This window comes from Pleurodeles waltl, chromosome 7, assembly GCF_031143425.1.
Source record: "Pleurodeles waltl isolate 20211129_DDA chromosome 7, aPleWal1.hap1.20221129, whole genome shotgun sequence".
Classification (NCBI taxonomy): Eukaryota; Metazoa; Chordata; class Amphibia; order Caudata; family Salamandridae; genus Pleurodeles; species Pleurodeles waltl.
Genome location: NC_090446.1, coordinates 678426582 through 678449498, shown reverse-complemented (window position 1 = coordinate 678449498; position 22917 = coordinate 678426582). Strand labels below are relative to the sequence as shown.

General features: G+C 44.6%; 1 protein-coding gene across 1 annotated transcript in view; it reads right to left on the bottom strand.

Moving 5' to 3' along the window:
* GRXCR2 (glutaredoxin and cysteine rich domain containing 2) overlaps positions 1 to 22917 on the bottom strand; it is a 75066-nt gene that overhangs the window by 3383 nt on the left and 48766 nt on the right. Inside the window, exons 2-3 of the mRNA XM_069202005.1 lie at positions 9408 to 9629; positions 5436 to 5480 (exon numbers count right to left, since the gene is read on the bottom strand). Coding sequence (XP_069058106.1) covers positions 5436 to 5480; positions 9408 to 9629 — 267 coding nt within the window. The remainder of the gene's footprint in view (positions 1 to 5435; positions 5481 to 9407; positions 9630 to 22917) is intronic.

Sequence of the window (22917 nt, the reverse complement as noted above, 5' to 3'; positions counted from 1 at the left end):
TTCAACACGATTATGGGAAGCATGAAAATAAACAAACACTGACAAAGCCAACTGATCTGACATATTTTTATAAGTCTTTTAGTTTCATCAATGCGTGTCTTGTTTTGACATGGCTTTTGTAACACTTTATTGTTGTGGGAGCTACCAGGCCCTCAACATTGTAACAAACACTGGCAAAAAAAAAAAAAAAACATTTTTGAACTCTAAAAGCACACGTTGCCACCAGTGGCATAACAAAGGCCCCGCAGCTGCCCTCCAGGGGGCCCCTTCAGCACAGCACCTGCCCTGAGTGAGTCTGGAGAGGGGGCTCCTCCATGTTCTTTGCAAAGGGGCACCCTCCAGTTTCGTTACGTCACTGATTGCCACTGTAGTTCCTGACACTGAACAAAACTACTTTGTGTGCCAATATGCTCCTTGTGGAAGAGAAGAATGCGATCACTCACAGTGAAGCCAGCCGAAAGAGAGAGAAATAGAAGTTTAATAAAAACAAAATGTCTTTAACACCAGACCTAATTAGGGACCAAGACCGACATGTAGGTAGCTTTTTGCATGTCGCAAACAGCGACTTTCGCTGTTTGCGACGTGCAAAAAGCACATTGCGATGCACAAACCCAGCTTTGCGATTCGGTAACCTGGTTACCGAATCGCAAAACGAGTTTGCGACTCGCAATTAGGAAGGGGTGTTCCCTTCCTAATTGCGACTCGCAGTGCAATGTAGGATTGTTTTGCGAACGCGGGCGCAAACCAATCGCAGTTTGCACCCATTTCAAAAGGGTGCTAACACTTTCACAAAAGGGAAGGGGTCCCCCTGGGACCCCTTTCCCATTGTGAATGTCACTGTAAACATTTTTTCAGAGCAGGCAGTGGTCCGCAGGACCACTGCCTGCTCTGAAAAAATAAAACGAAAATGTTTAATTTTTCGTTTTTTTAATGCATCTCGTTTTCCTTTAAGGAAAACGGGCTGCATTACAAAAAAAATAAAACTGCTTTATTGAAAAGCAGTCACAGACATGGTGGTCTGCTGTCTCCAGCAGGCCACCATCCCTGTGAGGCCGCCATTCGCAAGGGGGTCTCAAATTGCGACCCACCTCATGATTATTCATGAGGTGTGCATTTGCGAAGCCCTTGCGAATCACAGATTGTGTCAGGGACACCATCCTACATTCGGATTTGCGACTCGCAATTTGCGGGTCGCAAATCTGAACCTACCTACATGTGGCCCCAAATTCTTAAAGAAAGTCACAAAAGTGCACCCATGGTATATGTCGTACCCCTATAAAATATTTGTGAACTGTATTTTAGCATGGGTAAATACGCATGTGTAGATTTGCTCATGTGAAAATCTATTGAGCATTTGCAAGTTAATTTTCCCTCCAGCCACTTTCTTCCCAACCCTGGAAGAAGTTCTAATTCTGCCATTGTCAGGAGTAAATGTCCAACCTTTCTTATTATGGGAAAATATTAGAGAGAAGCTGGTGAAGATCTTTAAAACATGCAGGTTAGTAGGTATGCAGACTCAAAGGCATTCCAGCCCTGGAACTATTGCTTACTGCTTCCTCCAGCCCCAGTATGCAGATCTGTACAAATGTGGAAAAATAAGGAAATTGCTACAGTAGTGATTGAAATTGCAAGTATTCAAGCCCTACTATGGTAGTAGCCCTGGCATAATCAGAGAGGCTATTATCAGAGCTCCTACATAATGAGATTGCTGCCATAATTTGGCGCCACACTACATGGCACCAAAGGGACAAGTAGATCTTTTTACAGGACAAGTAGATTTGAGAAGCAACCTGTCCCGTGGACAAGTAGATATTTTATTAAATTCCACACCCCTGGACAACTGATAGTATTAACAAACCTGATACCAGAAACAGCCTCCAGTTTGCTATTAAGAATCTCAATGAAGGGCAAAGAGGATAAACTGCAGAAAATAAAGCTATTGCTGTGTAAATGATCCCTGGCACCTGTGGTGCCAAACAAAGTGTCATTTGCCAAACTGAAAGGAAGGGTAGCAAACGGTACACCTCGTCACCTCTGTTGGATCCATGGGGGAAGTGTGCTCTCTGCAGCCTGGTGAACAAGAGTGGGTGTGAGCCATGTTGAGGGAAGGTGTTTGAAGAGCTTGTGATGGGGCTGCCCTTTGTGTTCGTTAGTGTGTGGAAGCTAACAAGACTGTGTCCGGGGAAATAAGTAAAAGTGGAGTACTAATGATTGAGATTTTTGTATATATTCCTGCTCAGCTGCCCCTTTGTCTTGGAAGGGAAGAATTAGAAACAAGGCTTAGGTTTTGCCACGTGGGAGACACCATACCTATAACTAATTCATGAACCCATGACGCAGCGTGTCTGTGAGGCACAGTATCCATATGCCACCTGACTGGTTTGGGTGGTATTAAGATGTGTATGTAACTTTTGGGATGCTGGCCTATGCTAGAACATGATGGCTTAGGGTAGACAATTGGAGGCATTGCTAGAAATGTGCTATTTAGGTGTATGGTAGTGATTGCCAGAATACTTGAAAAGTAGACACCCCAGAGTTGTGAGAAAGAAACATGGATGACAGTTATCTTTAGTGCAAACATGTGTGAGGATCAGATTTTTAAGATGCAATAGTTCTATGAAGAGGAAAATTTAAGGTGAATGCTATTGGAGTGCAAACATTGTTAATAAAAATTGTAACATTAAAATAGTGTGTGAAATAACATATATTAAAAGGCCTAATTGAAATTGTGCGTTAATAAATAAAAACGTTTAGCTGATATGGTGGACACCATTAAAAAATATGTATAAACATGAGAAAATAATGTATAGCAAAAATGTATTTTGTTTAATGATAATTAAATGTACTGAAAAATAACATTAATTTTAACATGTACTAAAAGGATTAATGATTTAAATATTATGAAATGTTTTATTCTTCATGTTTTAGCATTGATTTTAAAAGGCCTCACGTTTTAGTAATTTTCCAGAGGCAATGTTTTAAAAGTGTTAGCTCTGCAAAAAGATGTTTCTCTAAACATCCTGTGTGACTTGCTCACTGTGGAAAAGTTATGTTCTTCTGTTGTAACATTTGTATGTCTTTCTGGGATCAGGTAATGTGTACCCAGGAATAATAGTCTTCAGTGCTAATGTATAGCCTGCAACAATTGTATTCTACTGCGGAAACTGGTGACTAGGAGCAGAGAAGATAGAGCCAATTTTTGGTGCAGAAAATGAAGAAAGATATTTCTGAAACGGGGATCAGAAGTTATTAGTTGAACATTAAAACAGCCCATAGTCTGACCAATAGAAACTTAGCTGGTTGCTTTCTAGGGTTTTAATATAACAATGTTTAGATGATGTCAGGGCAGTTATTCTTTACTCTGCTAGTGTAATGATGTGTTGTGTCCTTAGCTTTCTGCTATTAACTGTTCAGATACAATAAGGCCAAACATTACTAAACTGTGTCCATGTTCATGTCCCGTTTGAGTAAAGGCAGAAGATGCTCAACTGATGAAGACGTCGGTGCTTGAGGATCCATTTATAAGAGGGATAACCAAATGTGCATTTGTCTTTCTTGCAAATTTATATGTTTTCTTTCTTTAGAAAATCCAATCGCTAATTTTGGTTAGTGGCATAGTCAAATGTTTTCTGAATTAATGTTTTTCTTCTTTTCTTTTTGCATGAAGCCCAAACATGCTTATTGAGTCTGAGTAATAGTTAAGGATGCCAAAATCTAAATTCAGCTGTTTCATATAATTTGATTGTAATTAGTTAATCTGTGATAACTAAATGGATTCTGTGTCTATCATTCATCTGTTATTGTTGTTATTCTGCATGGTGGTTCTTGAATGTTTAATGATAAATATTCTGTCTAGGTTAAGATTCTTTCAAAGATTTGGTCAGCCTGTATTGTTTCTCTACTCACATTATGTGATCTTTCATTTGATTTGAGTGATCTTAGCATTGTTAATCTAAAGGGCAATAAATGTTTGAATTTTATTAAACTGGTGTGGTAATTCATTGCCACCTACGTCATGGTGCGTATAAATTACTGACTCCAAAATTGAAAGTGATGTTTATTGATTTGATAGTGTTAATGTTGATTGGTAGGAAGTTATCTCACAAGTCCAGAGATTTGTGTCGACCTCTAAGGGTAATTGATGGTTACCCTATACATGTCACCGTATAACTAATATATCTAAAGGCTGGACATACCCACAATTTCAAGAACACCATCAAAAGGGTTTATTAAAGTCCCCTACAAGATGCAAACACCCATCCACTTCTATGGGATGGGTAGCAAAAGGTTGTTAGTCTGATTCCCATAGAGGTTTTAGATGAAATTATTTCTAAACAGGACATTGGGTGCCCATCGACAAAGAAGACAGGGATATAAAATGGTATCTGGTTTATTGGAAGGATAGGGAATATTACTTCAGACAGCTGTGTTCCAAGGATTTTGAAAGCCTTCAATAAAATGGCATTTTGCCACTTGATTGTACCCTCTCCACTAGCAAAAAGACAATATTGATACCCTTTGTTCAATCAATCAATAGCAAAAAGACAATATTGATGCCCTGTGACGGGCCAGCAGTGCGGCCCGTCCACAACTCCAACTTGTGCTGGCGCTGCCAGGAATAACCCGGCTCTACAAGAAATTATAGCGAATCCCCAAAGACTTCCGGCATCAAAGGAGGAGCCTGGAGGTTGCTGCGCGGGGACAAGAACAGTTGAAAAGACGGCGGACAGCGGAGAAGGGCGCGGCGGTTTGACCAGGAGCAGCGCGGGAGGACGGAACAGCGAAAGAAGACGGAACCCAGGAGGAGAGTGCTCGAACATGGTAGCAGAAACATCGGCGGCCCAGGAGGCGTAACGCGAAAATACCAGCCACGCTTCAGGAGAATCGTTGCAAACTCAGGTGCGTCATAGGACCACTTAAGGGGAACCAGGGCGGTTGGGTGGGGAGAAGGATACTAGAAACCAAGGGGGAGTGGGGAGGACGAATGGGGGGAGCGGGAAGACAACCTCGTGAAAATAAAAGGGGGAAGAGGGAGGACACATACAAAACTAGGAGCAAGAGACCCGAGGGCAGTAGATAGGACGCAGGAATACTGCGAAGGAAGACAAAACCAAACATAAAAGGCAGAAGGATATAAAGGAAAGAAAGAGGAAAAGAACCCAGAGGGCCCAAAGACAGAGAGAGATATCAAACTAACACAAGAAGAGTAAGAGAGGAGAAGAATCAAGAAAAAAACACTACAACAGGGAGTGTATATAGGAACTAAGACAGAAACAGAAGTCTATAACCCACGACAGAAAAGGTGCCAGTGGAAGATAAATACCGAGAAAATGCATTAGAAAAGAAGGAGTGCGAAAACCCCTTCAGAACAAGAAAGAAGAAAGAAAGCAGGATAGGGAAAGAAAGAGCCAAAAAAGAAAAGAAAAGGAACTTACTGATATCTTATCTTGTTCTTTTCCCACATGCGCTTCCTGGGAGCCCTGCAATAGAGAAAACCAAAGAAGAGGTGGAAGCTCAGTAGAAGGAAACCGAAGAGGAAGCAGCATAAGAAAGACACTCATACGTCACGCCAGATATTCCTAAATCTAATAAAGCACACCTGAACTCAAACACCCCTTTCTCTCCGTGTCGTCATTGACCTACCCTGGTCACATGCCCTTTGTTCAATCAATCAGTCAGTCATTTCTAAAGCAAAGCTAATCACCCTTAGGGCCTCAAGGCGCTGTTTGTAGGTGTGCTGCTCAATCGACGAGCCAGGTCTTGAGGTCCTTCCTGAACTACTTGTGTGATGCTGTCTGCCTGAGTTAAAGATGTTGCATGTTCCATGTCCGGGCTGTGAAGTAGGAGAAGGATCTTCCTCCTCGTCTGCTTTTCCAGATCTTGGAAACAGCGGTGAGGGTGAGCTGGGACGAACGTGAATAAGGAGTTTGTATGTGATGTGCTTGTTCAGGGTAAGCCAGTGTAGGTCTCTGAGGTGGGAGGAGATGTAGCCGTGTCGAGGGATGACCAGGATGAGTCTGGCAACTGCATTCTGGATTCTTTGTAGTCTTGATTACAGTTTCTTGGTGATGCCGGCATAGAGTGCTTTGCCGTAGAGTAGTTTGCTAGTGAGGAGTGCGTGGGTGACTGTCTTACTTGTGTCGGAGGGGATCTACTTGAAAATCTTTCACAGGATTTGGAGAGTGTGGACGCATGGCGAACAGACAGCATTGACTTCGCGGGTCATGGATATTGAGGAGTCCAGGATGATGCCCAGATTGCGTGTGTGATCTGTGGGGGCAGGGGCATTTCCCAGCGCGGTGGGACACCAGGAGTCATTCCAGGCAGAAGGGGTGGAGCCGATTACAAGGATCTCTGTCTTGTCGGAGTTGAGTTTGAGGCAGCTGACTTCCATCCAGGTGGAAACTGCTCTCACCTCATTGTGGAAACCTCTCTTGGCCTTCACAGGGTCGTCGGACAGAAAGAGGATCAGTTGGGTATCGTCGGCATAGGAAACAATGTTTAGCCCATATTGTTTGGTGATCTTCACTTGCGGGGCCAGGTAGATGTTGAAAAGCGTTGGGCTGAGTGATGATCCTTGGGGTACTCCACAGCATGTATCTTTGTTGTCATCCTACTGCCATGTGTTGCGGTGCGAAAAGGCAGCTACTAAGCACCATCCCTGAATTCACGGGATGCTCAACCATATGGCCAGAAAGGGTATGCTGGGAGACTCAATGTTGAAGGCTTAGTATGTGGCTGTTTAAACATGTATTCTTTAGTAAGAAATGCAGAATGGTAGTTGAGTGAGATGTCACGAGCCACAGTGGATAAAAGTGCTAGGAACAAGGAGGAGTGAGTGAATTAATGGTGTGGCAGTGACACAGTTGTGGCTTCGGTAACAAAGTAGTGGCTCAATGAAATTAATTAATGGCTTCTTAGATGGGGAGGACATCTCAGGGGATGTAATACAGCAGGCAATCAACTTAGGGATTAATTTTCTACATAAGATCCCTCATCATCCCACCTCCTCTCTTCTCCTCTGAACCATTCAACTACGTATATGGTGCACTACAAATCTAAACCAATGCTCCATTCCTGTTCAGTGTCTACATCACTACACTTTCTGATGTTATCACCTCATTCAACCTTAGCTTCCAGCACTATGCCAGTGACAGGCAAATAACCATAAAGCTTGAAAATGCTGCGGATCTTGACTCCTGCACCATTGGACAGTGGATACAAGAAATTGACCATGAAGCTTTAACCAACCACCTTAAAGGAAACCAACATACTAGCATATGTTAAATGGGCAAACTATCACCTTTCAACCACTTGGCCTCTGAGATTAGAAGCCCCACTATCACAGACACTGAGGCCCTGATTATGAGTTTGGCAGGCGGAAAAGCCTGCCCTCCAAACTCCCACAGTCAGGATGCCTCCTATAAGGCAGTCTTCCCGCAGCCCCTATTACGAGTTTCCTGCTGGACAAGTAGGCAAAGTGTCCGCCCGCTGGCCCAGTGGGAAACAGCCCATAACATTGACTCCGGCATCAGGTGCAACAGTACCCATCACACTTTTCACTGTCTGCTAAGCAGACAGTGAAAGGCGCGACGGGGCTGTCCATGGGGGCCTTTGCACTGCCCATGCCAAGTGCATGGGCACTGCAGGGGCCCCCAATCTCCACCAGCTTTTACATGGTGGTGCAACCGCTATGTAAAAGCCGGAGGAGAGGGGACTCCTAATACCCAGGGCAGCGCTGCCCTGGCGGATTAAGACCGCTGGCATCGCCAGGCCATTGGCTGGCGAAAAAGTGGCGGTGCTGGTGTTCCGACTGTGGCGCGTTCGCCACGGTTATAATGTGAAGGCCAGACTGATGCATTGGTGGTGGTTCAACCGCCACCGCAAGTCTGGCCGTCTTAGGACAGCCAGGCTCGTAATGAGGGCCTGAATTGTGGAACTGGATGGTAATTATGGACTCCAATTTATCACTAAGACCTCGATCAAATCAAGTGGGCAAACAAAGTCTCCATATTAAGAGATGTTTTTAACAAATTTTCGGCCTCCCCACAAAAGTTCAAGCATCCATTACCTTAGTATTCTCCTATCTTAGCTATGCCATGGACTGCAGTTGGAGTGCCTGTGTTAATACCACATAAATTAAAGAGAGTCTAGAATGCAACAGCCAAAGAGTTTCTTGCTCTACCTATATGGACCTGTATCTACCTGGGCAACATACTCCTCCCTAAACTGGCTGGCAGTAGCTTGACGAATCACCTTTAAAGCAATGTGCATTGCTCATTGAGCAATCCTTTGGACTCCACCACAATTCCTACAATAAATATTTAATTTTCTCACCTATTGGCAAACAAGACCTATGCACTTCTATTGGCTGTGGTACATTTCAAAAAGTAACTAACTAAGGGAAGCACTTTATCCAACCAGACAGCAAAACCTTGGAACTTTATACCTCGGTAAATAAAAACTGACAACTTTGAGTTCTGGAGAACATTAAAACATTGGCTCTTCCCTTCTGTATAATGACAAGATACAGATGATGAGCTATACAATTGGTAAATAGGTACGCATGAATATGTCTAACCTCACACTCTGCAACACTTCATGCTTATGCAACGTATGCTGAACCGTGTTTGAAGCATGTATTTGAACGTCATGTACCACACCCAACAATTGCAACATATGATGTAACACAGTGGCTCGCAACCTTTTGACTTCTGTGGACCCCCATTTTATCAATACTGGAGCCCGGGGACCCCCACTGAATCATTATTGGTACACGGGGACCCCCGAGGAGTCATTACTGATAGCTGGGACCTAATATTATTAAATGTTTTAAGCAGCCGCGGACCCCCTGAGGAGGCTTCGCGGACCCCCAGGGGTCCCCCGCGCACAGGTTGGGAACCAATGATGTAACACATGCAACCTCTTTCCAACTACACACCCCAGAAGGCCGCTCAGAAAATCCACTTACATTCAGAGCACTTTGCGGCCTCATCAGTGATACGAAGTGCTACATAAGTGGAGCAACACAATACAATAGATAGATAGATAGATAGATAGATAGATAGATAGATAGATAGATAGATAGATAGATAGATAGATAGATAGATAGATAGATAGATAGATAGATAGATAGACTATTATATATTGACAGATAGAATAGGGAGTATCAGGGATTTACAGACAAAACGTCTTATTAGTGTCTCTAGTTCCAATAGTGAAGGCACCAATGAATGGGAATAATTTGATGAATTACATCTGCTAGAAAAAGGTTGAAATTAAAGCTGTGCTCATGCACTACACTTAATGGGATTTTCATGGACTCCTCATCGATTGTTATACTGTGCTGTGGTCTTTATTGGCACTTAACACCATAGACAGAAAGGAGGGGGGGATTATTCACTTACTGTTATGTATCGGTTTTGCTCATATTGACCATGAGCTTCCTCCAGAGGCCTGTGACCTTCAACCCCATCTCCGTTGTTTTGAGCACCATACAGAAGCACCTCGTCTTTTGCGTCTTCTTGTTTTTTTGAAATCTGCTTGTCTCTCTTTTCTGTTGGTGTGCGAACAATCTTCAGATTTCGGGTGTATATGATGATTTTGCCAAAATCTAAAATGTCGGAATGCTTTGTAATTAAAAAAAGAACATGGTATTTAAAATACAATTAAGGTGATAAACATTAAGGCTATTGGCATTATCAACAGTACAATGCATATTTACTTCAGATTTAAATTGCCCAAAGATTTATTTATTTTGGAGCTCCTATTGGCCTACTGGTGATAATTTTCGGCACTGGGGAGTACAGCCTTACTTTGGAAAATCAGAAAACCCCCAAATCTTTATTCGCAGTATTTCAGCTGCCTGAAAGAATAAATAAACATACCAAATACACACCCACATTAAAACAATAACATTAATTAACAATAATAAAGGAAAGAGCAAAAAATATAGGGGGTTGAGAAACAGTTAATAAATACAATCAATATTATAAATATTTAAACAATTTAGAATAGGTTCAAAGTATTACGACCCCCTGCCACAGTCGTAAAGTAAATAAAAAATCCATTGAGTGAGAGAAGGGTGGTGGCGGGGGTTTCTGGGGGAGGGGGGGAGATTTTGGGAGGGGGTGATCTTGTTTGGGGCATTGCGTGCAGTTGCGGTAGGAAAAGTAGGGCAGGCCTACACTTCCAGAATTTAAACAGAGGCAAGATCAGAGTTTTTCTTGGGGTTCCTTAAAAAGTGCAAAAAAACAAGATGTGCAAATTGGTCTAGGGTGACACACCAACACATGGACAAGTGCAAATGACAGCCAGTGGAATAAACAACCATGAGGGGGAGGTAATTCAAACGAAATCTGGTTGGGACAAAGCCGTGCTGTAGGTTTTGAATTACAGATGTATTGTTGCAAACCTTCTAGAATGGATACCAATTTATTAAAAGACAGCATAGTCTTGGAGCTGTCAGCCTTCACCCTCATTTCCCCCATATAAGAAACAAACGCATCTCTCAGCTTTGCCCTCAGGCAGGTACTGCAGGAAGCCAGGGAGGAGAATAAATTTGCAAGCTCAATTTTCTCCAACGTTGCCCTCATATATGCTAGCCAGGGGATGATATCAACCGTGTGCAATTTCAAGCAGTCCTCAATAATGAGCCAGCTTAGTGGAGTAGACTCCCTTGCCCAAATAGTATGCCAGAGCAATAAGAGGGCTACTTTGATTTTGTCCGCTATGTAAGGGACAACCAGCTCAATATGTACCATGTAGTTAGGACAGCTAAGTGGGACCACAAGAACCTTTTTGAAAAAGCTATTTTTTATTAGCTGGATATCTTGGATGTCCGCCATGCCCCAAATGCCCATCCCATATGTGGCAACCAACACTGCTTTAGCCGGCGAAATGTTTAACAACTCTTTAACCGGCTTGGAGCCTAACATTTTACAGAATCCCTGTAGCCCCACAATAGTTTTTTCTAGGATGGCACATCTGTTTAAAACCATAGCTGTCCACGTGTATTTGCTGTCAAAAAGCACACCCAAGTAGGAGAAGGAAGTGGTAGCCTTCACTCTCAGACCGTTCATGCAATGTGTTGGCTTCTTCACACAAAACACTGTAAAGGTTTTGCGTTTTATTGGCATGAAGGCCAAGATCTTTCATAAAGTTAGTATAATCATTGATCGGCCCCTGCAAAGTCCTCCCAGTTCTAGCCATTAGGACTACATCATGTGTGTAGAGGATAACGTGCATGGGGCGATTTCCCACATATGGGGTATCCTTAGAATTTAAAGTGAGAGCAGCCTCAATCCTATTGGTGTAAAGAGAAAGGTCGCGAGAATGCACCCCTGCCTCACTACGCTTTGAATATTGAACACTTTGGTACATTCCCTGATCTTTCCAAACCTTACACAGCCTGTGGCCTCAGCATTAGGCTGTCTGATAAAGTTGTTGATACCATCCTCAACATCCATGTCAGACTTAACTGCCAAACGTTTGGCATGAGATCCGACCTCTCAGCAGCAGCTGTTTTTTTTGCATGTTACAAAGGCGTTTAACTTGCTCAAGTGGGTCTAACTGATGGTTAAACTGCGGTGTATGGGACTCCCATCTGTGTTCATGACTTGGATTGCTCTTCTCTATGCCAGTCCTTCGGCACAAGTACAAATTAATGGCATGCAATCCACGCAGTTTCTTGTTACCTCAGGTACAAGACAGGGATGCCCTCTGTCACCCCTGTTGTTCGCACTTGCGATAGAGCTCCTGGCCGCCAAGTTGCACCAACACCACAGTGAAGACGCTACCCGACACCTAGCAGATACATCCTAATGTTGTTATATGTTGATGATGTTACGCTCTATCTCAGAGACCCTGCGGAGATCCTTAATGCGGTGCTGCGGGAATTCATCCAATTCGGTTGTTTATCTGGAATTCAAATTAATTGGGGGAAATGACATACTTTTCCATTGACGGTAAAAACAAAACTTTTTCAACCAGATTGACTCCTGAAATGGAGCGAGTCTGACCTTCGGTATTAGGGCATGGCAGTATACTGGGACAGGGCTGAAGTGATGCGTGCAAAATACGGCACTGCACTGGAAAACTTCATATCCAGTATCACTCACTAGATTTCCCTACCCATGTCGCTTGTTGGCCGCATCTCACTTATGAAAATGATTATCCTACCCAAACTGCTCTATCTATTCATTAACATACCATGTCCACCGAGCCGTCACTATTTTAACATGCTCATAACACAGTTGATTAGACTAGCATGGGCCGGTAAGCAGCTGCGATTGAGGTGGGAGGAGCTTGTCTAGCCATTCAATCTGGGGGGATTCGAAGCCCCAGACATGGAACTGTAACATGCCTGCACACAAGGGCATTTTGCAATCTACTGCAGTGCTTAATTTGTAAAGAAAAACGTGCCGGTGCTCAAAGCCCTCCTCTTAAACCTGCGGCTACTGCAATTAAATGTGGGAACACGGAATACTGAGGCGGCGTAATCCTGAAGCCATCTCGGACCTCTTCAATCCATATAAAGCCACTCCCTGCCCCTTCAGCTCACTCTTGCAGGTTTCTACTTTCTCCCTTCGTGAAGCTTTTTCGTTTTCCCCTTCCTCCGTCTTTCCCATATGTGTCTTTTGCTCTCAGCAAATGCTTTAGGCAGAAGAATAAGCTCCGGCCCTCAAAAATAAGTGCTGGTGCTCCGCACTGGAAACAACAAGCACAAGTTAAGCACCGATCTACTGGTACCATCCCCCTCCATATATGCCACACTTCGCTGTTGAGTAGGGCTCCGACTCCTTCCTCTGCTTATCTGTGACCTGGGGTGAACAGCTTGGCACCTCCGGATTCTACTGTGGCCTATACACAGGCTGCTTGGAACAAGCTGACAAGGAGAGGGGGTGAGCAGTTTTTATACTCACCAGGCCATGCCCTTCCGGCATCAGACCGCTGTCCCGGTTGCCTGTGAGACGGCAGACAGAAATCTGTTAACAAGTGCTGGTATTCGTACATGAGGAGACCTTTATTAGGAAGGTCATTTCTAAGACCGAGACGCGCTGCTGCCTGCCACGCTGCAGACTCCACTGGATATTTTCCTTTTCATTCGCCTTAAAAATTATGTTAGGGCTATCACGCCAGACTTTCCCTGGGAACCTCCAATAGTTAACATATTTCATCTGCTGCTTAGATCAGAGGGTCCGAGGCGCTTAGTGTCATTACTAAATCGGTCCGTACAACAAGGGCAGCCGGCATTGAGAACCAGGGCTAGGGAGGGGTGGAATGAGGAATTGCAGGTGCCACTAATGGACAAGCAGTGGCTGTATTGCTGCCAGCAAATAGGCAGGATTGCCTCTAGTAGCAGGCTACGCATTATCCACTACAAGTTTCTGCACCGGCTGTACTATATCCCGGTGAACTTGCATAGATATGGACTCCGTACAGCTAACGTCTGCACTGTGGAACAGAGCATGCAAGCTTCATGCATTTGGTGTGGACATCCCCTGGTTACAACGCTTCTGGGGGACGGTTGAGGCCACATTGTCCCACATGGTCTCTGTGCCGCTTACGCTCACCCCGCTCATGGCTTTGATAAGATACACTGAAGAATTGGAAGCAAGGTACCGCAGATATGTCGATCTTGGCCTAATACTGGCAAAAAGAAGAATTGCATGTAGATGGGGTAGGGGCCGAGCACCCAAATTCAAGGAGTGGGTATGTGATTTAATATACTGTAAAGACCAATTGAAAACATATGCTGAACATCTGCCTCCAAGTTCCAGGCCTAGAGACATTTGGTGGCTGTTGGAATCTTATTTGCTCCATAATCCGGTGGACAGCCTGTTGGCAACTGCCTGAACAGACATTACTGAAGTTTACTTGAGTTGCACTGATCATTGTTGAATGTCCATGTGAAATACTAGCCAATCCTACTATTATTCTCCTATGGGCAGCGGATAGGAGGGGCTGGGAGCGCCTGGGGAGGGCATGGGGGAGGGAGGGGGCATTGCAGTCATGCTGGTCATTAGTAAAACTGATGTGGGATCGTGGTGGTGTGGGGCTGGCAGGATCCAATGCGCTTAACTATCTGCTCCCAATGGGAAACTGCACTTAAAAGATAATTAAAGGCAGTCCCCATGTTAACCTATGGTAGAGATAGGCCTTGCAGGGGGGGCATGTCCAACATGGCGACCGGGTCGGACGCATAAGCCATAGCTCCGATCCCGGCCCTAAACAAATATCCTCTCCCAGGCGCCTGCACATACCGGAAAGGCAGGCGCTGAAGATCCTTCAAGGTGGGGAGCCGGTGTTACGCGAGGCGTCCTGCCGGGAGCCGCTGGGAGCGGTGTGAAGACCTGTCCGCCTGCGGTGCTGTCCGGCCGCGCAGTAAGTGTTGCAGCATACACGGAATCGGCGCCGGCCCGAGTAGCTCCTGCGCCGTGCACAGAAAGCCGGCTTGAGCCATCAGCGCGTACCCCGTGCCGTGATTGCGGTCGGGGATGCGGGCGTGAAGCTGCGTTACCGCGTCGGCTCCGTGACCCTGGGCCGTGGAAATCGCGTCTGCTGGGGGGAAGAACGGAGCCCCGGTGCGGCGCGCGAGCGCCCTGTTGGCTGACCACTCCCTGCCGCGAATCATTGAACTTGAGGCGGCCGCCGTGGGGGCCATTAAGAATCCTGGAATACTCCCATGGCTCCGTGGGGGCCTAAATACATAACGAAGCGCTGGAACACATCGTGCCCTTTTCGTCTGCAGGCAGCCAGTACAGATATAAAGCAGCATTCAGACAACTGCAAACAGGAACACACACAACGCGCTTAACCGGCGACACAAAGCGAGTCGCAGCGCAAAGACATGAAATTCTCCTTTAATGAACACAAAAGCATGCAGTAAAGCAAACTTCTGCTGATAGCAACTCTCCCAAAGCAATTTGAAAACAAACGCCCGTAAAATTGAAGTTGGCAGTTTACCAATACAAGCTAACCACAACAATATACAAAGGTGGAATGTGTTGGAAGAAGGGAAGTAAGAGAGGAGAAAGAAGGTGAAAAAAGAAAGTAACATAAACACCTTGTGTAACACGCATTACACAATTAATAGGCTGTCCCAACACACATTTATTGTCCAGTACCGACTGCCCAAAAGGCTTAAACAGTTGCACAGCACCCAAGGAAACCGTATACCGAATTTATAAAGTCTGAGTACCTATTATAATAATTAAACCAATCATTCACTGCACCCGAAGACCTGAACACTCTAAAACTTTATTGCACCATCCTAAACAAGGTGCCAACATAATAACAGCAAATTATTGCAGCACCAATCAATCAGCACAGCATAAAATCCAGCTATCAACAACAATACTACATAACGGCCAACAAATGGGCAAACCAAAGCCGCTACGTGGGCCCCCAGGAGACATGGACTCAGGTGCTTCGCCCCCGCCTGCGGAGGCTTCTGACACATTCCAGGCTCTGCAAAAAATGGATGCAACTCTACAAACACATACAATACAATTTGAAAAAGTACTGCAAGCCATACTAGACACTAAAACTACCTTGGAAGCAAAAATAGGCTCAGTAATTGAAGATGTTAACCTGCTACGCGCAGATCAACAAGCGCTGGCTGAAAAGGTTGCAGGACTGGAAAAGGACATGTCACACCTCACGCCATCTATACTCGAACTCAAATCACGGATGGGAGCTGTAACAATGGAGGTGGAAGCACTAAAACGTAGAGCCGAAGACGCAGAGGGCAGGTCTCGCCGCAACAACATCCGCTTTGTAGGTTTTCCCGAGCGGGCCGAGGGCCCGAGCGCAGAATTGTTCATCGAACAATGGCTAACTGAAACAGTCTTAAAGAGCAATGTCCCAAAGTTCTTCTCCATAGAACGCGCCCATAGGGTCCCTGGTAGGCCCTTACCACCGGGTGCTCAGCCTCGGCCCCTAATAGCAAGACTCCTTAACTATCGGGACAGAGATCTCATATTACAGCTATTCCGAAAGGCAGGCCCAATACGCTTTGAAAGCACCGTAATTTCGGCCTATCCAGACTTCACGGTGGAGGTACAGAAGAAGCGCAATTCATTCTATCGAGTCAAAGAGCGTCTAAGAGACCATAACATCAAATATTCCCTGTTGTTCCCCGCTAAACTCAGAATACAAGATAACACCCGCACTCTCTTTTTTACTACTCCGGAAGACGCGTGGACGTGGCTTCACGCAAAAGGCCTTGCTGACCCGATATCCGCGAGTAACCCCACAGTCAAAAGTCCTCCACCAATGGATAAACGGAGAACCCGCAGAAAGCAAGACACCAGACCTACCCCTGAGCAGTCTCGTGAAGAACGCTCACTACTACTACAAACCACATCGCGCTTTGCTTCGACATCACCAACATCCATGTCTGCGCAGTCGGAAGCAGACCCTGAACCAGAAGCATACTCTGACTCTGCGGACTCGGCCCGTGGCCCCAACCTCACTCCACGGACAGCGGACGATATCTGTTAGCTCCCTCCCAATTCCTTTTTTTTTTTTTTTTTTTTTTTTTTCGTTCTGACATACCACTGTGTCACCATCTTTCCCAGCTATATTATTTTGTTGACTGTGGCTCCCGGACAGCAGCTACACCACCAAGTGTAAAATGGGCCGGGATCAACGCTGTCTTGCACCCATCAACCTAAAGCACCCCCGCTTCATATGGACCGTTACAGCAGGTTGGCAAGTTCCGCACCAACCTTGTGCTCGTCACACTTACAGTTAAAGTTAACTACGGTAAAAGTTATTGTTAAAACCAAATGGGACGTTTCCCGGTTACATGAGTTAATCAATGTCAATACCAAGATGGTCTACCACAATGTAAACATAAAAAACATGCTAGGTAAACCTAAGGCAAAATGGCTGAGCTCAATAGGCACAAAGTACATCATCAACATATGGGACGTTAGGCATGCGAAATCACTATGCGCTCGAGTAAAACCACATACACACCATGGCTTTTCAAAATCAACGACATATCCCACATTATAAAATACTCACATGGAATATAAGAGGCATGGCATCCATTAGTAAACGACAACGGATCTATGCATATCTCAGAAGACACCAAATACAAATTGCCATGCTCCAAGAAACACATCTGGATGCACCCCTGCTTGCAAGCATAAAAACAAAATGGAGGGGACAACTATATGGCACCGCCTTTTCAACATATGCACGAGGAGTGGCAATCTGGATTGCCCCCGGGGTCCCATATATTGTGTCCCAAGCTCAAAGTGACCCAAATGGTCGGTACGTGATCTTAGAAGGTGTATTAGACGGTAACCCTATAGCATTGATAGCAATGTACACTCCCAATGTAAATCAACGGGAATTCCTCTGGTCACTTAACAACAGTAGGCTCGGAGACCCTGCGGTAGATGCAGTATGGGGAGGCGACTTTAATTGTGTCTTAGACACCCAAAAAGATCGCTCCATCCCCCCATTACCCAGTGCCCCAACTAAACGTGCATCACTCGACTTGACAGAATGGGCCTCTAACAATGGGTTAAGCGAAGTCTGGAGAACTGGCCACCCTACATTGCGCGAGTACTCTTTCTATTCACCAGTACACAAAATTTACACTAGAATAGATATGTTTTTCGCATCACCCAACATAATCTCAAAAATAAGAACATCCGGCTATCTAGCCCGCACCATATCAGACCACAACCCACACTACGCAACCTTGCTATGGGGCTACACAAATACCCGCATCCCTACATGGCGCCTACAACCAGACGCCCTAACTGATCCTCCCTTTAATGCTGAAATAACTAACTGGCTATCGGACTATTTCTCCCTAAACAGAAATTCAACACTAACACGCGCTACGGAATGGGATGCCCATAAGGTCGTAATCAGGGGACAATGCTTGGCAGCCTCCGGGGGGGTCAAAAAAACGCTCACTAGGGAACTACTAACGCTGGAAGCCAAAATACATTGAGCAGAGATTGAAGCCTCAACAAGCAACACCCCATCAGTAACACTAAATCTACTGAAGGCGAAATACAGAGAAACCGATGATAGACTTGGTAGGCATGACTATAGACACTTTAAAATGAGACAGCACGCAGAAGGAGACAGATCAGGAAGATTGTTAGCATGGCTGGTACGACAACCGTCGCAATCTCTGCCAATAGGAGCGGTTAGGTTACAATCAGGTGATATGGTCAACACTCAGGTGGACATAAACAGAGCCTTCTATATGTACTACCGTTCTTTATATCAACCTACTACCCCTCCAAAAGACCAACAATTGACTGAGCTATTGGCACAGATTCCCCAAAATCCAAATATCACCAGTAGCGCAGTTATACTTAACGGTCCCATTACCATTGAGGAACTTCGCTTGGCTCTCTCTCAAATGGCACGCGGCAAGACCCCTGGCTCAGATGGCCTGCCAGTAGAATACTATAACTCACAAGCCACTCACCTTCTACAACCTCTGCTCGAGGTGTTTAACGAAGCACGCAATAGAAAACAGCTACCAGACTCCATGCGCGAAGCATTAATAGTAGTCCTGCCAAAACCAGGCCGTGACCCACAAGACGTCAGATCCTACAGACCACTCTCCCTTCTGAACTCCGACTGCAAACTGTTAGGGAAGATCCTGGCAAACAGATTGTTCCCTCATCTATCGCACCTCATACACTCAGACCAATCGGGATTTATCCCGGATAGGAACACCTTCTTAAACATCAGACGGTTAATTCGCATCATGCATAATACTACAGAACCAGAAACGGTGGCTGTGTCGTTAGATATAGAAAAGGCATTTGACACGCTCGGTTGGGATTACCTCTTCCGCACTCTTAAAGCATTCGGTTTCCAGAGCGGCTTCATTAGCTGGATCGCAACATTATACTCCAAACCAATAGCTCGTGTCAAAACCGGTCAAGTAATATCGGAAGCATTCCCCATCGGTAGAGGCACTAGACAGGGATGCCCGCTCTCTCCGTTATTATTTGCAATAGCCATGGAACCACTGGCAATTAAGCTTCGCAGCTATGCACAAAAATGGGGCATCCAGGAATTTAAAACATACCACATAATATCCCTATACGCAGATGATGCCCTGATATATTTACGCAATTATTCTACCTCTCTATCTAGGGTTATGCAAATATTGGATACTTTTGCTCTTGTCTCTGGCCTACGTGTCAATTGGACTAAATCATGTATTTTCCCCCTCACTCGTATACCCACCGAGCAGCAAACGACAATCCCTAGTCACCAGTTACCATGGGCTTACCAGACCTTCAAATACTTGGGCGTTCAGATATACCACTCTTTGACAGACCTACGTGAAGGCAACCTAGATCGTTTACTCCGATCCACCCGGGGCTCCCTGTCATTTTGGAGCTCGCTGCCCTTATCACCAATGGGCAGGACGGCAATAGCCAAGATGCTAGTGCTACCGAGATTCCTATATTACTTTACCGCGCTTCCGATACCCTTGCCACGCTCGTTTTTTCGCAAAATACACTCACTACTAACTGACTTACTCTGGGGCAAGGACAGGCGCAGGGTAGCACTAGCCGTTACGCAATACCCACAAGAAGAAGGTGGGCTTGGCATGCCGAATCTAGAATTATATTACGTAGCAGCCCAACTGCAATGGGTCAAAATGTGGATCAACGAACCGACCATTCCGGAGAGCATAGCGATAGCTGCTCACACAGCACCACAAGCGATACTGACCTCTTTGCTGGCAGGACCCCCCTACCCAGCAAAGTATTCACCTCTATGGAACACGGCCAGGCACTGTTGGCAGAGATACGTACAAGGCAAGGCACTGTCCCCCCCCTACTCCCCCTTGCTTCCACTGTCGCAGGTACCGGGCATACAAGCTCTTTCATCCTATCACGATATACGCGTGACCAATACCTTGAACCTGGGAGACCTCTACTCGAGCTCCAAAGCAAGAACGTTTGCAGAATTGGTAGCGGCAGATATAATACAACCTGGGGCTTTCTTGACACACAGCGCCATCGCTAATCTTTTACACAACCTATGGGGACGTAGCCCCAACGAACCTAATGAATCCCTTCTACTCACTTTAGTACTTTCAATGGGCAACGCAAAAGGTTCCATTACCAAATTATATAAAACGCTTCTAGCAAGCAACTGTACCGCCTTAAGTCAGGCTAAATACCGATGGGATTCAGTCCTCAATACACCAACCACTCAGGAATCCTGGGAAGCAGCCCTCACCTCTATTAAGTCCGTATCTCGTAATACTAGGCTAAGATATACGCAATTTAATTACATACATCAATCATATCTTTCCCCGGCTCGTATCCATAAAATATACCCAAATTCTAAACCAATATGTCCAAGGTGCGCCACCTCCGCAGCTAACTTCTATCATATGGTTTGGGAATGTCACTCTATAAATACTGGTTGGTGTCACATTATTGAAACCACGGCAGACATAGTGGACCACGCGTTAACACCCACTCCGGAATCATGCCTGCTTGGTATACGACACCGCGCTAAAGGAGATAAATACACCCACAAGTTTGTGGACCTGGCATTTGTGATATACAAGCGCCTGATCGCCACCCACTGGAAGGCCCCAAATGCCCCTCCTCACTCCACCTGGCTGAGAGATTTACACAGTTGCGCAATAGCAGAGGCTCAAACACTTAGACAACTGCAACTTAAGGGACAGATACAGGAAGGCGCTGCAAGCTGGGATATGTTCGTAGTAAAAATAGAGTCCAGAGATGACAAGTACCCTCCCTGAGACGCCCAAAGTAATGTACATCCGTTAGTGGACCCCCTGCCCGATACTCAGCAAACACAATACCTGCCTCCTCACCCCTCTCCCTTCCTTTCGCTATGCACTAATAGGCTGACAGGATATCATCACATTCAACCAAAGCATAAAGGACACGGAGCCGAATCCTAAGGCATACTGCAACACCACGCTCGCGCACCACTAATCTTCTGGCCCTGATCCGATACCACTAACTATCCACGCCAAGCAAACACAAAAGATAGTTACCTTTTGCACCTATACTGCCTAACGTAAGCATCATTACCTCTGACACTGACATATAGACCTACGCATATTGTTTGTCAAGACTAGTAATGAAAGTTACACAATGTTAAGTTATACGCCAGTACGCTAAAAAGAACCTGTATTATACACAAACTACTAATACGCACGGATATACATGAGTAGAAAAGTTGTGTATTCTCTCGCCAAGTTAAGTGGAATGTACTGCAGCTCTTGTATTATGTTTTGAATAACGTTGAATAAACAGATTTAAAAAAAAAAAAAAAGAGATAGGCCTTGCAGTAGTGAAAACTGAATTTGGCAGTATTTCACTATCAGGACATGTAAAACACAACAGTACATGTCCCACCTTTTAAATACACTGCACCCTGTGCATGGGGCTACCTAGGGAATACCCTAGAAGTGAATTACATTTAGTAAAAGAGAAGGTTTGGGCCTGGCAAGTGGGTACACCTGCCAGGTCGAATTGGCAGTGCAAAACTGCACACACAGACACTGCAGTGGCAGGTCTGAGACATGTTTACAGGGCTACTCATGTGGGTGGCACAATGCATGCTGCAGGCCCACTAGTAGCATTTGATTTACAGGCCCTGGGCACCCATAGTGCACTTTATTAGGGACGTATCAGTAAATCAAATGTACCAACCATGGAAAACCAGTTACCAATATCTTTTAGATAGAGAACGCTTGCACTTTAGCATTGGTTAGCAGTGGTAAAGTGCCCAGAGTATCAAAACCAGCAAAAATGAATTACAGCACATGGTCCAAAAACAGAAGGTCAGAAGCATAAAGTACAGGGAGGCCACTACCACAGCTGCCAGGTCTTGTGGTATGTTGGCTCCCTTGGGGAGATTCGGAAGGAGTGGGGTATGAGTGCATACCAAAGATTTTAAAGGTATCTATGTGCAGTACTTGTTTTATAGCTAATTATTTGCTATAGTATTTTTCACAAATAAACAACTCCATTTCATGGCTTGACCATCTATAAAAAGTATTTGACACAAGATTGCGTTAATTGTATTGTATTGAGACAAAAGTGAACAGTTGTGCTTTATTTCTTTTTTAAATGAAACTTTTAATTAAACACTTAAAACATAGCATATGACAACAGGTTTACATACACATAAGCAGACACATTACACACAGTTCTTAACAATTTAAAAATATATACAATTTATATATATATATATTTTTTAATAAACGACCCTCAGCCATTACATAAAACAGCTCTAGCTTTAATGAAAGGTCATTCTGTCTTGTTAAAATTAAAAGCCAGATAAATATTAGATTTAAAATAATTTTTTAGGGCAATCAATTAAGGACATTTGAGAACAGTAGGTCTATACTGTTTCTTACATTCTAATTGCATGCATGTCTATCCAAATTTACCCTGCTGCCACAAATCAGGACAAATACCAAATTTTCACTTCAGCACTTCATTCAACTAATTTAATTCAGAGGAATTAGGCAGGTTCTGTGGCTAATGACAAGAATGTTTTTTGCCCAAGGGGTGGAATAGTAATACTCACTAATTGTGCCTATTGAAGTAATGAATATCTTTTAAAGTGCTAACAAAATAGTCACCGTCTTAAAAATAGCGCTTCAAATAACTTTCTCGAGACTTTACCACAGCATGAGTGGCTTCAAGGCGAACATATCATCCCCAGATATTTTGTTTAATTATCTACTTATTCCAGTTTTGCCATCCAACCACCATAAGGATTTATCAGGCCTTCTCCCAAATATCTTGATTTTGATTTTCTCTGTATCAGTTTGCAATCTATTACCCAAGCAGTACAGATTTTGCTCATTCACTTGCCTTCGAAATCTGTTTGGGTTTATAATGTTTATAATCC